The following is a 16,510-nucleotide window of genomic DNA, read 5'->3' as shown; positions in this document are numbered from 1 at the left end:
CAGGGAGACTAAACGGGCAAGGGGAGGAATGAGAAGGAAGGAGGGCGGTGTGGGGCAGCCTCGTGGGTGCGGGAAAAGCGTTTTCACCACTTCCCAGCATCTATTGCAGATCCCGCTCTGAAACATTTTGTAAGCTCCTTTATTTAAGGTAATATTTGAAGTGTTGAACCTTTCTGAGAACAGTGGCCTGGGCCCCCTAGAGAATCATTAACTTAATCCGACTATCTTGTTTGTGGATGTGTTTACTCTTATGCAAGTCAATAACATCCTGGGATTGAGACACACTGTTTTCCCGACACTGCTGGCCAGTCCCAACATGGAACATAAGGAAGTGGTTCTTCTCCTCCTTTTATTTCTGAAATCAGGTAAGACTTAAAGTTTTTTATTTTTTTGCGTTGATAATTTTTTCCCTAGCAATGTATTTAAAGTAATACATTATGGCTTTTTGTGCAATTCATTTAATTTAGCTTTTAATTCCTGAGATAACCAGTTCAAAATCTCAGATTGAGAAATTATTCAAGAAATAAATTTAATCTCCCTATGAATAATGCCAGGGTGCTGGGCTGAATGGGCAGAGAAAATAATGGGTGACTTTTTAAAGCTAAATGACCCCAAATGGCTAGTTTAGGTAACAAAATAGCCAATATAGCTAACAACCCAAAAGATGGTTAATCTCTTTGCCTGTTTCTCAGTTTGATAATTTATATCAGTTTTGTTAAAGTGTCACATTCCCCTCACTTCCACATTTAAACAATGAAATATCTCGTTGAATATATTTTGTTTCTTGACCAGTTTGTGGAGTTGGACTCAGAATTTCTCTGTTTCTTCTGGCTTAAGTAAGGCTCTCCATAGGTATACGTTTGCTTCTGATGCCTGGAGAAACACATCCCTCAGTTTGCCACATGATGTATGCATATAGTAATTCAACAAATATTCGTTTAGTGCTTGCGTTAGACCAGGCACATTTTTATAAACACATACATACATTCCTGTGTGTGAGTGTGATTGTGCGTGTGTCCTTTCCTGATAGCAGCTTATTTAGCAGGTGGTGTAGGTAGGGTAGTATGATCATCTGCATTTTATAGGTAAGAAATCTAGACTTAGGAAAATCATGTCATTTGCCCATTGACCAAACTCCCAAATGAAGGAAGTGAAGAAACCAGAATTTAAAAGAAGGAATCTAGTGCTTTTCTCGCTTTTCAACTTTGTTTGAGCATTTTATAAGGTATTCTAGCCCGTAATCCCAGCACTTTTGGAGGCCAAGGTGGGAGGATTGCTTGAGGCCAGCAGTTCAGGACCAGCCTGGGAAACACAGTAGGACCCCGTCTCTACAAAAAATTAAAAAAATAAGCTAGTCATGGTGGCACGTACCTGTAGTTCCAGCTACAGGAGGCTCAGGTGGGAGGATCACTTGAGCCCAGGAGACTGAGGCTTCAGTGAGCTGTGCTCATGTCACTGCACCTAACCAGGGCAACAGAGTGAGACCCTGTCTCAGAAACAAACAAAACAAAAAGCTATTCTAAACATGTTCTAGTTGTTTTTTTAAAAAAGCTTTATTGAGATATAATTCACATATATAATTCACCCACTTAAGGTATATTTTCAATATATTCAGAGTTGTACAACCATCACCACAATAAATTTTAAAATATTTTCATTATCCCAAAAAGAAACTCTACTTTCCTTAAAGGTTACTTCCAATCTGCAGCCCTGGAAACCACTCATCTATTTTCTGTCTTTAAAGACTTGCCTATTTTGGACATTCCATATAAATGGAATCCTAAACTATTCTAGTATTTCTTCATATAAAAATGTATAGATACTTGAAATTCAATCTCTAAATTACCAGATAAAATTATACATGTTATACTTTAGAGTCAAATACATTTGAACTTAGTGGAAGATATTCAAAGAAATATCAAATAAAATACGGAGCAGGAGAAGATTAAACAAAGAGATTTTTGTGGGAAATTGGTGTGTGTGTGTGTATGTGGGGTATGAATATTCTATTTCAGCCCATGGAAACTAGGACCTAGAACACTATGAATTTATTCAGTGGGCTACACCCAAAGGTTAGATTAGAACACAATTCTCTGCAACAGAATTAACATACATCTTAATCAACGTGGGGGGAGGGTGGGGATTCTCTCTTTATTCTTTTCGAGAGCATGTATTTCCCCTCACTTTCCATGCAAATGAGTTTCATCATTCCAGCGTGCTGCAATGACTGGGGAGAGAAAAAAAATTTCTTTTATAGCTACACTCAGAGAGAGGTGGATAAACATCTTGCATTTCACAAATTACTAAGTCTTTTCTCTTATACCCAAGTATGCATAGACATGTACACACTACTGTGATTAAAAAGTTCCATATTGTTAATAAAAAATATTTGCTTTTGTAGCAAGATACATTTATATTTTGCTATAATATAAAATGAAATATTTTTTTCTACTAAAGGATTTCTTTAATGTTTCTTCACCAACATATAAACCATATTAAATCCCTTAAACCCCACTGAATTATGAGTCCTGGAAGTGAATAACAGAAAAAATGATTTGGGGAAAATTTTTCAAATTAAAAAGAAAAAAAATCATTCTCTTTTGGGTTATTTGTTTGGGACATCGGCTCCTAAGGTGGACCTCAGCAGCTGTACCCTGTGAGAAACAGTAACACGGCACAGTTAAAGGTAACTTAATTAAAGGATGATATAGACGGAAATATTCATTTTGATTATCCTTTGTATGTAGCCTGCTCTGCTACCCTTCCCAAAAACTCTTCAAAAAGTTTAACTTAATTCTTTGTAGGACACACTTTATAGATTTAGTGTGTGTTTTTGAAGTCACACCCTGATTTACATAGATTTACCAAAGCACAACTCTTCTTGGAAATGAGAGTTCCAACTGGAAGAAAAGGCAGGGCGAAGACATGGCTATGGGCTTGAAGTAGCTATTTCTCCATCATCTTTTGATACATCCATCAAGTGCTTTTTGGTATGTTCAGTTTAAAATGCACCGACCAGTTCCAGTTCAGTAACCCACCCTTACAGTTTGTAGCATCATAAACCGAGCAGGGGCAGAGCAGCGGAGGCAGGGGGAGGTGGACTTTGGCAGAGGACTTTGGTCATCGCGCAGAGCACGCCCACCTGCTCTCTAGTGCTTGCGTTTTCAGGTGGTCGGCAGCAGCCTTGCTGAGTGAGAATCTGACCCCGAATGAGCCCTCCTACTGGCTGATTTTCATCAGCACGCAAATCCGGGTGCCTCCTCTTTAACAAGCTCCCAGACTGCATATTCCTTGGAGGACGTGCCCCGTCCCAGCCGGGCCTCTGAGTAGGGCTGTCTTCCTTCTTCTGCTGCTCGGCCTGGTCACTCTTTAACCCGCTCCATCTGCCTTTGGCCCCCATCACTCCCCTCAAAGGGGTCAAGGTTGCCACATTGCCTAATCCCATGGAAACTCTGCGGTCTCATTTTGTTAACCTCCTTTGGCCTCTCCTGTGAAAATCACTAGCATGCTGTGCCAAAGGATGGCAGCTGGCACCTCCAGGCTTGGAACAGGGCTGCCCAAGCTCAGGTAGGGGTCATGCAGAGCCTTGGCCCAGGGGGCACTCCGTAGCCTTGCACTGGGAACACGGCGGGGCCCTCCTCGCCCACAGTCTGCAGTAACAAGAGGGAAAGTAACTTTTGGACAGGCTCTGCCTCAGATTTTATCTCACAGAAAAATCAAGGCCAGTATTTGTTCCAGGCTCTGCTTTTTTTTTTTTTTTTTTTACCATTTCCTCTGAAAAGCCAGATACCTGGCAGCATTATGGGGAAAAAAAAAAAAAATCATTTCTCTGCAATTAACAGTGTTCTGTCTCTACACTAAAGCCGGTACAAAAATCACCTTGTATTGTGGGTGAGATTCTTACCCTCCAGTAACTTTTGCCCAAGATGGGAACATAATTTAGTTCAGTTCTTATTCGTTCTCAACATTGTCAATTCATCAAAATTTTTGTGAATCATTCAGAGAATGCTTGTCATTAAAGTGACAGTGACAGTAGCAACCCAAGTGTATATTGTTGGAAATCAAGCAATGGCCTCAAGTTCCATTTATTCCCTGGACAAATCGACATCGATCTTGGCCACTGATGGTGTCTTACTCTTCTATCATGACGTGGTAATTGCAGCAAACAGATATTGTTTATTCTTATTTAAGGTTTTTTAAAAATTATTATGGGGATACAGCTGTTTTTGGCTCTATGTATTGATTTTGTTATGCTTGAGCCAGGGTTATAAGTGTGTCCATCACCCAGATAGTGTTCATTGTCCCTGTTAGGTGTGTTTTCACCCACTCCCTCCTTCCCTCCCCACTGCTTGATTTCTGCTGAGTTTTACTTCCATCTGTGCACATGTCTCCTCATCATTTTGTTCCAATTCAATAGCAAGTACACGTGGTGTTTGTTTTTCCTTTCTTTATATACTTTACTTAGGATAATCGTCTCCAGTTCCATCCAAATTACTGCAAAAGGCCTTAATTCATCCTTCTTCATGACTGCATAGTATTCCATAGCATACATATACCACATTTTGTTAATCCACTTATAAATTGATGGACAATTGGGTTGATTCCACATCTTTGCAATTGTGAATTGTGGTGCAATAAACATTCATATGCAGATATCTTTTTGATAAAATGACTTCTTTTCCTTTGGGTAAATATCTGATAGTAGGATTGCTGGATGAACTGTTAAGTCTATTTTTAGTACTTTGAGGAATCTCCATACTGTTTTTTATAGTGGTTGTACTAATCTGCGGTCCCACCAACAGTGTACAATCTTACCTTTCTCTCTGCATCCACACCAACATGAGTTGTTTTTAGACTTTTTAATAAAAGCCATTCTATCTCAGGTAAGGTGATATCTCATTGTGGTTTTAATTTGCATTTCCCTGATGATTAGTGATGTTGAGCATTTTTTTTCATGTTTATTGACCATTTATCTTCTTTTGAAAAGCTTCTGTTCGTGTCTTTTGCCCATTTTTTAATGGAGTTGTTTGTGTTTTTCTTGCTGATTTGCTTGAGTTCTTTGTGATTCTGGTTATTAGCCCTGTATCAGATGTATAGCTTGAGACTATTTTCTCCCATTCTGTAGGCTGTCTGTTTGCTCTGTTTATTATTTCCTTAGCTGTGCAGAAGCTTTTTTACTTTCATCAAGTCCCATTTATTTATTTTGTTGTTGCTGTGATTGCCATTGGGGTCTTCTTCATAAATTCTTTGCCGAGGCTAGTATCTAGAAGAGTTTTTCCAACATTTTCTTCTAGAGTTCTTATGGTTTCATGCCTTACATTTAAGTCTTTGATCCATCCTTTATTAATTTTTGTTAGTGGTGACAGATATGGACCCTATTTCATTCTTCTGCATGTGGCTATCCAATTTTCCCAGCACCATTTATTGAGTAGGGCTTCTTTTCCCTGTATATTGTGTATATTATTGTCTGCTTTGTCAAAGATCTTTTGGCTGTATGTGGATGGTTTTACATCTGGGTTCTTCCTTGTGTTCCATAGGTGAGGAAAGAAATTACTGATGACACAAACAAATGGAAAAACATATCATGCTCATGTATCAGTAGAATCAACATTGTTAAAATGTCCATACTACCTAAAGTGATTTACAGATTCAATGCAATCCCCATCAAAATGTCAACGTCATATTTCACAAACCTAGAAAAAATAATTCTACACTTCGTTTGGAATAAGGAAAGAGCTTGAATAGCCAAAACAATCTTATGCAAAAGGAACAAATCTGGAGGCATCACATTACCAGACATCAAACTATACTACAAGGCTATAGTAACAAAAACAGCATGGTATTATTTAAGGTTTTATATCCACTAATATAGCAACATAGAAGTTCTTCCATACTTCTAATGTTTTATCAATCTAGTTAATCTTTTACTATATTGCAATCTGTTAATGGAAGTGTTTTCCTGACTCAACATTTTTGTTCATACCTACATATTATGCTTCCAACAAAGCAGTAAGTTTCATTTGGTTGATACAAAGCAAATAGATTAAAAAGTCATGGTAATTAAACAATGGCATTGATTGATTTCCTCCGTTGTTCCACTTTTATCTTCCATTTTTAGGTCAAGCAGACCCTCTGGATGACTATGTGAAAACCCAGGGGGCTTCCCTGTTTAGTGTCACCAAGAAGCAGCTGAGAACAGGAAGCATAAATGAATGTGCAGCAAAATGTGAGGAGGAAAAAGAATTCATTTGCAGGTATTTTCATTGTTGTTTGTACCTAAACAGAAATCTATAATATTGATGGCAAGTAATTTACTCATGGATTTATTAAGAAAAATACTATTTGAGAGGAACTAATGGGATCAATGTTTGGAATTACATTTGTTCACAGTATCTGAAGTCATACTAACAGCTTCTTGTTAAGGTTTATTGGTGTCCCTTTTAGAAAAATACCCTAAAAGGAAGTAATTTATTTCTATACGCAACATAAACATTAGCAGCTATTGCTCTGAGCTCTAGTTTCTAACATCATCACCAGTAAAACATTTATCGAAGGTCATGTGAATGAAAGTGTCCTAGATAGATCTGAAGGAGCAAACAAGGATAGATCCAAGATCCAGTGCCTGCCTTTTCACGTAGTCAAAGAAATCTGACTTAATGTAAATAATGTCAAAAGAAAAAAAAAAAAAAAGGCGAGGTGAGGTGCCGCGAAGTAGCTCATCAATGCGTGCTCTGCACAGACTCAGGGAAAAGAACAGCCTCTGAGGCTGAGGCAGCAGGGAGGAGGAGAGCCCTGAGCCGGATTCTGAGGGTGGGTGAGATCTTGCCAAGCATGGACGGCGGGGAGGCATTCTGGGCAGGAACAATGCATAGACCACGTTGGCCAGAGCAAAGGCTTCACACAGGCCTTCAGCCTGGAAAGGTGGCTGCAACAGCTCTGAGCCCCAAGCAGAGCGTCCACAGCAGGACCGGGTGGATGGGGAAGGGAGGTGCGAGGTGAAGGGGCAGGTGGGACGTAGAGACAAAGGTTAAGGGGAACTTACTGGAGTCCGGAAGTCACAGAGACAGACCATCTAGGGAACGAGTTCAGGGCAATTGGAGTTGCTTCTTTCCAACACAAAAACAAATATTCCTGCACTTAATTAAGGAAATGAGTGAAGAAAAAGTAAAGCAGCAGAAACAGAAAGAAAGAGAAAATTACGAGGGGGAGAAGGTAAAAGTATGAGGAAGAGTGACCGCCATGCTGGTGCGTCATTTTCAGTACTTCACTGATGCTGTGCCACGACTCGCCGAAAGGCGGCAGTTCTGAGCTCCCTGACTCTTCCTGAGAAACAATGAGCTGTGGAGTGTCCTGCTAATACACATTTGCTTTCCTTAAGTACGGAAAAGCATTTACCTATTTCCTGATTCTCTTCTCAGGTCATTCCAATATCACAGCAAGGAGCAACAATGTGTGATAATGGCTGAAAACAGCAAGTCTTCTGGAATCATTAGGATGAGAGATGTCGTTTTATTTGAAAAGAAAAGTGGGTACTTTTTCTCCCTTTCTCTTCTTCTCCCTCTTGCCCCTTCCTCCCCTTCCTCCTCCTCCTCCTCTATATCTTTAATTTATGAGGCCAGAGAATGAAGGTATCATGGTGCAGTGAGATTGAGTTCTGAGTTAGGAAAGGATTTGGTCATTAACCAGACATGTCAGCTTGACTGTATTACTTTCCCTCTTTGGTTTCATTTTTCTTGTTTGAACAATGAAGGGACTGGGTTTACAAAATTACTTCTACCTCTATGACCTGGAAAATAAGATGTTTGAAATTTTATTTTAAGGAGAAGATGGAAAGTCTAAACGTTCTTTATGACCTTGGCTTCTTGTTCTGCAGGGTGATCATGGTCCCTGGGCCCTAACTTCCACACTGAAGTTTGGTAAAACAGAAATCTCGAGGCGTTTTTAATCCTTACTAACATTTGGATAGGGACAAAAATCCTTATTTTTATTCTTAAATTTCCCACTGTTTCTTTCTTTTTGGGGGGGGGGTCATGATCTATATTTTCCTCAGATTCTGAAATGTTGCCTTTTAAAAATGTACTAAAATACAAAAGTTACAGTTCCTTTTCTATAGTTTCTTCTAAAATTTGGATCAATTGTTGCATCCTTTAGCATAAGAGGTGGCCTGGATTTTAGTGGAAATTGCTTGTCTTTTAGATATGTGAAAGTTCCATTAAGTGGAACTTATGAAGACTTAAATAGATGTATGACATTTTAACAACTATCTCCTATACTTTGCTGTTGGCTAGGTATTAAGACTGTAATAACAATTCAGCTCTCCAAATATTCTGTATCACAGGCGTTAAAGAGGATAAGAAACATCCTATTTCTTTTATTCTTGATAATGACTTGCAACACTGTTTGCAGTCTTCACTGTAAAACTCTTAAATGTGATTTTAAAGAATATGTCTTTAGGTTAGGATTATTTCTATGCATTGACACATCTTGGGTTCCATTAGCTGTATCTCTTCCTTACCACTGTTTACCTCTAATTATTCAGTTTAAATATAAACTTTATCTGTTGAAGTTACTGGTTTTCATAAATAGTGAGTAAAGGATGAAATAAACAGGATCACTTACTGTCCACCAGATTTAAAAAAAAAAAAAAAAAGTCTGGTGGGATTCTCTCTACAAATGCTACCATTTAAATATGTCATTTGTAAATTGTTAACCAGAAGGAACATGGGGGTGATTGTTAGGCTGAGGCTGAAGTCTGAAGTTTGAAGACTTAGTTTACTTGTTTTCAAGGTGATAGAAGGAGCCAAAGGTTATACAAACTCTGGCGGGTACATACAAACACCAGAGAGGCAAAAAGTCAAAAGTTAGTCAATCTTTGGCGCTTGTTTCTTTACTGCCTGGGTTTTGCTGGGAACAGTCTGTGTCAGGTTCCATTGACATCTGCCACCACCCAAATTCATCGTCTCTGGCTGGGGCCATTGCAGTCACTAGTGCTCCTGCTGGTAGTCACGAAAGTGATCTCTTAGAAATGTACCTTCCCCTGCTTAAAACCCTCCTTCATGCACTTAGAACAAGGTCCAAATACGTCCCAAATGCCAGAGGGCCCTGCGTTATTTAAGTCTCCCCGGGGCCGCTGTTTGCTTGGCACGCTAAGCTTTTCTACGCCCAGGCTTACCTCTGTTCCTTCGACATGCCAAGCACACACCCCTCCTGCACGGGACCCTCTGCACCTCTGTCCTTGCCGTGCCAGTTCCTTCCCATGTCCTGGGTCTCAGCTCAGGCAGCACCTTCTTTTCCAAGTCTCCCCGGACTCCTGGGCCTCCCTTTCACAAAGTACCTTGAGTTTACACTTTCGATGAGTATAATCCGTCTACTGTAATAACGTGTCCTTATGAAGACGTATTTGCAATCATTATAGGTAGTGTGGAGTTGAAAGCTTGACTTTGCTGTAGCTACGTTAGACGTACTTTCCCCAGGTGATTGATCAATGAATTGCAACACTTGGCTAAAGTGCGGAATCTTAAAGGGTGATGCAGATGTACCTGACACCTTATGTCGTTTCGCTGAGACCACAAGTTGACACAGGCACAAGCCCCTTTTGATGCAGAGCAGAGGCTTTTTTCTTTGAACGTGGGACCACCAACAGGAATTCCCCGGTGCATTTCTTGCATAAACTATGCTCTACTGCGTCGTCGACAATAATCATTGTCCTTATCTTTGAAGTGGAGAAAGATCTAGACATTTAACCAATCTGAGTGTACAATGACTTTAGATTTTTATGATTTTCTCCTCCAACTTATATAGTCAACTGTGAGAAAGGGTGGCCCTCAGTGGCTTTGACAGCAATTTTTTTGACTCTTTCAATTCGTTAAAAGCCTTCAATGTGAAAACAAAACAAGACCTTTTCATCTTCACTTCTCAGTTTAGATCATCCTTCATTAAATATAAGTGCATAAGAAAGTTGGACAATAGAAACAAATGCCTCTTGGCAAGCACACACGCACCTGAGGGGACAGGGGTGGTGGCCACACTGGAGAGAGGCCTGGCAGCTGCGCGTGCCCACGTCCCATGTGTGCACCACGCCAGGGCCCTGGACTGCTCTGAAGACAGCAGGGAGCCCAGTGACCAGGTGGTGAGTTGGTTGAGTGAAGGTTGGTTGAGAGTTTTCACTGTGAGCATTAAGGTGGACCACAGTTTTATAGCGCCTCCCGGCACTTTTTCATGTCACTGGGAGCCTGAGAAAACAGAAGTGGCTTGGATCTCTTTCAGCCTCTGAAAAGCCTGCTGTCCCCGTCTAAAAAGCCCCTCCCCAGTCTTTCACCCGTCCCCGTCACGCTACTTGTGTTCTCTGTAACTCACACCACCATGAAGTTCTCTCATTTCATGCTTTGTTTCCTTGAAAACTTTCTGTGACCACCCTGCCCGACTCCGCTAGGATGTGCGCTCCCTGAGGGTAGGGCCTTGCCCTCCTCGCGTCCCGGCACGGCGCTGGCGCCCAACACACGGGGTCAGTGAGCAGTGTCTGAGTAAATGAATCCAAGGACGAGGTGGCTCCGTGCCCTGCAGTCCTTTCGTAGATAGAAACGCTGGTGTTTAGACGGCAGGACATGGTGTCTGGGGAGGAGGTTCTTTCTCTCAACGCGACTGCACCGCCTAGAAGGACTCTGACCGCTGTGTGGCCTTCCTTTCAGTGTACCTTTCAGAGTGCAAGACCGGGACGGGAAGGAACTACAGAGGCACGGTGTCCAAAACGAAAAATGGCACCACCTGTCAGAAATGGAGTTCCAGCGTTCCCCACAAACCTAAGTAAGACTCTCTCTTGTCTTCGTGTTCATCTACGGTACAGTCGTCCGTCCGTATCCGCAGGGGATTGATTTCCAGATCCCTAAGGACATCAAAATATTTGGATGCTCTGATATAAAATACACAGTATTTGCACATAACCTACATTTGCATACATCCTCTCATACACTTCAAATCATTTCCTGATTACTTATAATACCTACTACAGTGTAAATGTTATATACAGTTGTTAGACTGTATTTTTTAATTTGTATTATTTTTATCACTGTATTGTCATTTTTTATTGTTTTTTTTGATCCACGGTTGGTTGAATCTGCAGATGTAGAACCCAGGGATACAGAGGGCCGACTGTATTTAGAATAATTCTATCACTTCTAAATCAAACCGGAATATGTGAATAAGCAGATAGAACCTTTGTGATGTTGATATAGACTTGATGATGTTCAATTATTTATAGCACAAAAGTAGAAAATGGTTGCTTTCTATTTATTCTTGTGTATAGAGTGTTTGGGGAGACCTAGAACATAGAAGCAAGCTTAGTTAAAAAGAACAATGAAGCCCTGAGTTCCAGGCTGAGTCTGAGGAAAGACCAAAGATGACTCTGTTTGGGGCTGAGTTACACATGTCAAACATATCAAGTTGGAACTCTCATCACCTCAGCATTGTGGAGCAAAGAGTAAAAAAAAATAAAATAGTAAATAAAATATAAAAATGAAAATGAGATATACATGAAATATAAATATGGTAACTTGCCTGTTTTTTATTTTAGTGTCATTCTTTTTGTACTTTCCCCAGTGTGGTGTCAGATGGCTTTAAGTTCTCAGTAATGGTGCTCATCGAATAGGAATTGAGTGTCTGTTACTCTGGCCCCCCAACACCAAGCAGACCACCTTTGCTGCATCCCTACGAGATGAGCAGATAGAGTCTTCCCCATTAGATAACGTAAAACGATTCAACCGAATGGCCAAATCATTCAGTGTCAGGTGCCTTAGGGACAGTTCTGGCTGATTTGACACGATGGTCTAGGCTCATCTTTATGAGAACGCTGAGGTCCTGGGTGGGTGGGGGTCACCCAAGATATGTACACAGAAGAACCAGAAATAAAACCTGTCCTCTAGACTCTAAGTCTTGTGCATTTCATCTAATTTGTTATCTCTATACAGCAACTCAGCTCTAGAGCTGAAAATGAGTTCAACTCCCTTCCCCATCTGCATTATTTTAATAATTTAGGCTGCATTTCAGAGAAAACTTGGCCTTTGGAATCAGACAGATCAACTTTGAATTCTTGATCTGCGCCTTATTAGTTGTGCAAGCCTGGGCAAGTTTTGTTTTGTTTTACATTGTCACACTCAGTCTTCTCTTCCATAAAACAGGGGTAACAACACCGTCCTGCCAGGGCTTTTTATGAAGACTAAAGGAAAGAGCATATAGAGGGATTTTAGTGTAGTGTCTGGCACATATTCACACAGACAAAATGCTATTAGCCACAGTGTTTTTACAGAGAAAGAGCAGCTGACAGCAGCAGGCGTTTTGGAAGGAATCAAGGATTTGGGTCTTGGCGTTTGAGGCCTTCGTATTTCTGCTGACTGTGTAATAAAAATACATTTTCTCTGTTTCTAAGACTTGGCTGTCAATACAGTAGTAATGATAATGTCAGCTACTGTACCTGAAGCAGCCTATCAATAGAGAAATTGAGACCTGTCACCATAAATGCTACAGCTCATAGCTGAAATGCATCTGGGTGACAGAAACTTGAACCTTGTGCGGGAACTAGCATCTCATTCTGCCTTGCTGGTAGCGTGCAGATTTTCAGAACTCAGTCACAGTGCTTCCTTCCGTCGTCCACAGCTATTCCCCTGATGCGTACCCCTCAGAGGGGCTGGAGGAGAACTACTGCAGGAACCCAGACAACGACGAGCGGGGGCCCTGGTGCTACACCACCGACCCAGGCCAGAGATTCGGCTACTGCGACATTCCTGAGTGTGAAGGTCAGGCCTGGCCCTAGAAAATCTTTCCATGTCTGCCCTTCACCTGTAAAGTAATTTGCTGCAAAGCCATTTCCCTCTGGGATATTATTAATAATCAATTATTGCCATGCACGATGAAATTGAGTAAGTATTCACCTCTTGGAAAGAAGCAAAAATTTGCTCAGACCCCAACTATTGACGTAAATTATTTTTATGAAGATGACTCTTCAGGATGAGTGAAGTGGCTCATGCCGATAATCCCAGCACTTTGGGAGGCCGAGACAGGAGGGTTGCTTGAGGCCAGGAGTTCAAGACCAGCCTGGGCAACATAGAGAGACCCCGCTTCTACAAAAAAGTAAAATAAAAAAATTAGCTGGGCGTGGTGGCATGCACCTGTAGTCCCAGCTACTGAGGAGGCTGAAGCAGGAGGACAGCATTGGCTCAGGAGTTCAAGGTTGTAGTGAGGTACAATGATGTCACTGTACTCCAGCCTGGGCAACAGAGTGAGACCTTGTCTCAAAAAAAAAAAAAAAAAAAAAGAAAGAAAGAAAGAAAATGTTACTTCAACATGTACACATATAAAACTAGGTCTAAATTCTAGACACAGCTTCTTATGCTTAAAACTCTTATACAGGATAAAACCCCAAATTTACAATTAAATAATTAAAATAAAACCATGAGATCAATAAAATTCAAATAAACACCATTAATTTAATGTGGTAGACTTTGTAGTTGGAGCTAAGCAATGAAATCAGTTTTTAAATCAGCGATGTATGATTATTTTAATGGGCCAACCAACTTAGAAGTGCACTTTGAAGGTCAATGCTGAAAATGTTAACAACGTCATATGGAAGAAACTCCTTCATTTCCTATTTCTGTCTACATTTATCAGTGCAAGGGGGGAATAGATAAAGGGAGGATTTACGCGAGCGACAATGTGGCTATCGTACCTTGTGACAACTCAGTTCTCCCTTCACTTTTATCTATCTGAACTATGGGGATCCGTTACTTGTACAGTGTTGTAGGTCATTTGGCCTTTAAGTGTCCCGAATGTATCGTTTTTGTGTTAAGTCTGTCCCTGTTTTCCTTATTACCCTATAAGAACTTAAGTCACATAATATATCACTGTGCCTCACCATGTGACTTCAATAATTCTAAATCAAAGATTCATTTTCTGAATAATTTAGGAAAGCAAAAACATCCCGTCATGCTTCTCAGCAATATAAAAAGAGAAGCGCTGTCCCTTCAGGTGCATATTGCTCTCCCGTGAGGCCGTGAGCACAATCAGAAACTCCAGCACTGCAATCGTAAAGCGGGCCAGCGTATCTGGGAGTCATCTGAACGATCAGAGTAACTTGCTCTCTCTCTTTCGTCCCCTCTCTGCCCAGAGGAATGCATGCACTGCAGCGGAGAAAACTACCAGGGCAAAATTTCCAGGACCGTGTCTGGCCTGGAATGCCAGCCCTGGGACTCTCAGAGGCCACATGCTCACGGGTACATTCCTTCCAAGTAAGTCTCACGGGGAAAAACATTCCATGTTTAAGACTCTGCAGCTCTCTCAGACATTTACTCTTATTAAAAATATTCAGATATTTTCACCATTCCTCCAGAAGTGAACACTTGCTGTGTTTGAATTTCAAAGCTGGCATCCTCCCACGAGACTGCAAGTGAAGTGTACATTCTTACTACTTAAAATGTGGTCCGTGGATGGACCAGCAGTGGTGATATCACCTGAGGGTTTGTTACAAAGCCAGAATCTCAGACCGTCTGAATCTGAATTTGTGTTATAACTGGCTCCTCGGCTGACTTGTACACACATTGCATCCTGACGCGTGTATGAATGCATTGAAATCTGTACTGAGAAATACAGATACCTCTGGCTTGTGTATTTTCCAAATATTTCCCTCTTTTCTTTACGCCTTTCCTTTACCTTCCCTTTATACTGATGAAATTCAAGGCTTCCTAATGTATCATCTACGGGTGAACATGGTGGATTTTGTGAATCCCCCAATGTTTTATGTGTGTTTATATCTGTGCACTTTTCTGGGATGAGGACTCATGATTTCCACAAGATTCTCAAAGGGGACCATGAATTTAAAATAGGAGTAAGAGACCCTACTCTAGTAAGTAATGACGCCTAGAGTAAGGTTTTGTGCATATTCTATTTCACATTAGCTGTACTGGAAACACTTCCCACTCTGTGGCTGCTCCTGGTCTTTCTCTTCCTTCTATGAAGACTGCAGGACCGGAACAGAGCTCATAAGAAATGCAGGAGTGAGGCTAAGCCACAGCTTTCATTGTGGAAAACAACTCCGCTCAATGTTTGCACCTCCCTTTCTGAATAGCTAGCTCACAGCCCAGCAGCCGCCATCCTTCAAAGGAGAGATACAATAAAAGCCTCAAGGATTCAAGCTGGGTAAATTCACTGCAGGAAACCAGAAGGAGAAGAGGACTGCTTAGGCCACTGATGGAGCATTTACAACCTCGGAGAGGGAGGGAATAAGCCCAGAGGGCCATCAGGCGTGCTGTGCATCCTGCCCGCAGCCTGAGCCACCCGTCCCCCCTCCACCCCGCAGAGGGCTGGCACCGGCGCTGCACTGCAAGGTGCTCCCGGGAGCACCGCTTGTCTCTGGCTTTCTCTCAGCTCCAGGGCTGGCAGGACCAGAGCCAAGTGGATCAGCAGGACCATGCCTTTATGCCGTGAAGATGCCAACTTCTTGGCTGTGTTATGTACCAAATGACTATTTTTAGGCAGTGAGCACTTTGTATTTTTTTTTTCCTTCCATATATTTTATTTTATTTTTTTGTTTTTCAGCTCATTATGGGGGTACAAAAGTTCAGGCTATATACATTGCCCATGCCTCCCCATCCCCCCAAGTCTGAGCTTCAATTGTGTCCATTCCCTAGACAGTGCACATCACACTCATCATGTAGGTGTGCACCCATCCCCTCCCCCTACCCCATCCCGCCAGTCAGAACTTCAAGCGTGACCATTCCCCAGGCAGTGCGCATCGCACTCATCAAGTAGGTATACACCCATCCCTTCCACCCAGCCCTCACCTCTGTCCGATACCCAATTGATGTTATTCCCAAATGTGCACTCAGGGAAACCAGTTTGCTGGTGAATACATGTGGTGCTTATTTTTCCATTGTTGGGAGCACTTTGTATTTTAAAAATTGCCGGTCATTTGCAGCTGAATAGCTGGAGTTTGCTTACATCAATTTTCCAGATTGCCAAAATGATAAGGTTACTGATGCTGCTGAATGATCTCTACACGTGTAAGCTGTTAGAAAACAGCCCGTAGCAGCCGGGCATGAGGCAGGAGGATCGCTTGAGCCCAGGACTTCAAGGCCAGCCTGGGCAACATAATGGGGGGCCCCTCCGCCCGTATCCCAGGTTTCTAAAAATGAAAATAAGCCCTTGGAATTCTGAGCCAATATTTCTTCCTTGAGGACTGCCTTCATCCAAATACCTTGCCGCCTGACTGTACCTAGCACACAGCAGGTGCTCAATGTTTGCTCATTCAAAAAGATTCCCATCCATGAATGTAAATGTTCAGTGCTGTTGAAACCCTCTTGCCCATTCAGATTTCCAAACAAGAACTTGAAGATGAATTACTGTCGAAACCCTGACGGGGAGCCCCGCCCTTGGTGTTTCACCACCAATCCCAACAAGCGCTGGGAGCTCTGCGACATCCCCCGCTGCAGTAAGTACGGCGCATGCCCAGCCCTCGGCGTCCGGA

At 41.8% G+C, this 16,510-nt stretch overlaps 1 protein-coding gene across 1 annotated transcript in view; it reads left to right on the top strand.

Moving 5' to 3' along the window:
• Positions 1-281: 281 nt before the first annotated feature.
• Positions 282-16,510, top strand: part of LOC138395078 (plasminogen) — a 41,235-nt gene continuing 25,006 nt past the window's right edge. Inside the window, exons 1-7 of the mRNA XM_069487466.1 lie at positions 282-365; positions 6,119-6,254; positions 7,419-7,525; positions 10,689-10,803; positions 12,649-12,788; positions 14,156-14,276; positions 16,356-16,474. Of these exons, the coding sequence (XP_069343567.1) occupies positions 317-365; positions 6,119-6,254; positions 7,419-7,525; positions 10,689-10,803; positions 12,649-12,788; positions 14,156-14,276; positions 16,356-16,474 (787 nt within the window). The 5' untranslated portion in view covers positions 282-316. The remainder of the gene's footprint in view (positions 366-6,118; positions 6,255-7,418; positions 7,526-10,688; positions 10,804-12,648; positions 12,789-14,155; positions 14,277-16,355; positions 16,475-16,510) is intronic.

The sequence above is a fragment of the Eulemur rufifrons genome, chromosome 15 (assembly GCF_041146395.1).
Source record: "Eulemur rufifrons isolate Redbay chromosome 15, OSU_ERuf_1, whole genome shotgun sequence".
Classification (NCBI taxonomy): Eukaryota; Metazoa; Chordata; class Mammalia; order Primates; family Lemuridae; genus Eulemur; species Eulemur rufifrons.
This window is presented reverse-complemented; position numbering and strand designations above follow the sequence as displayed.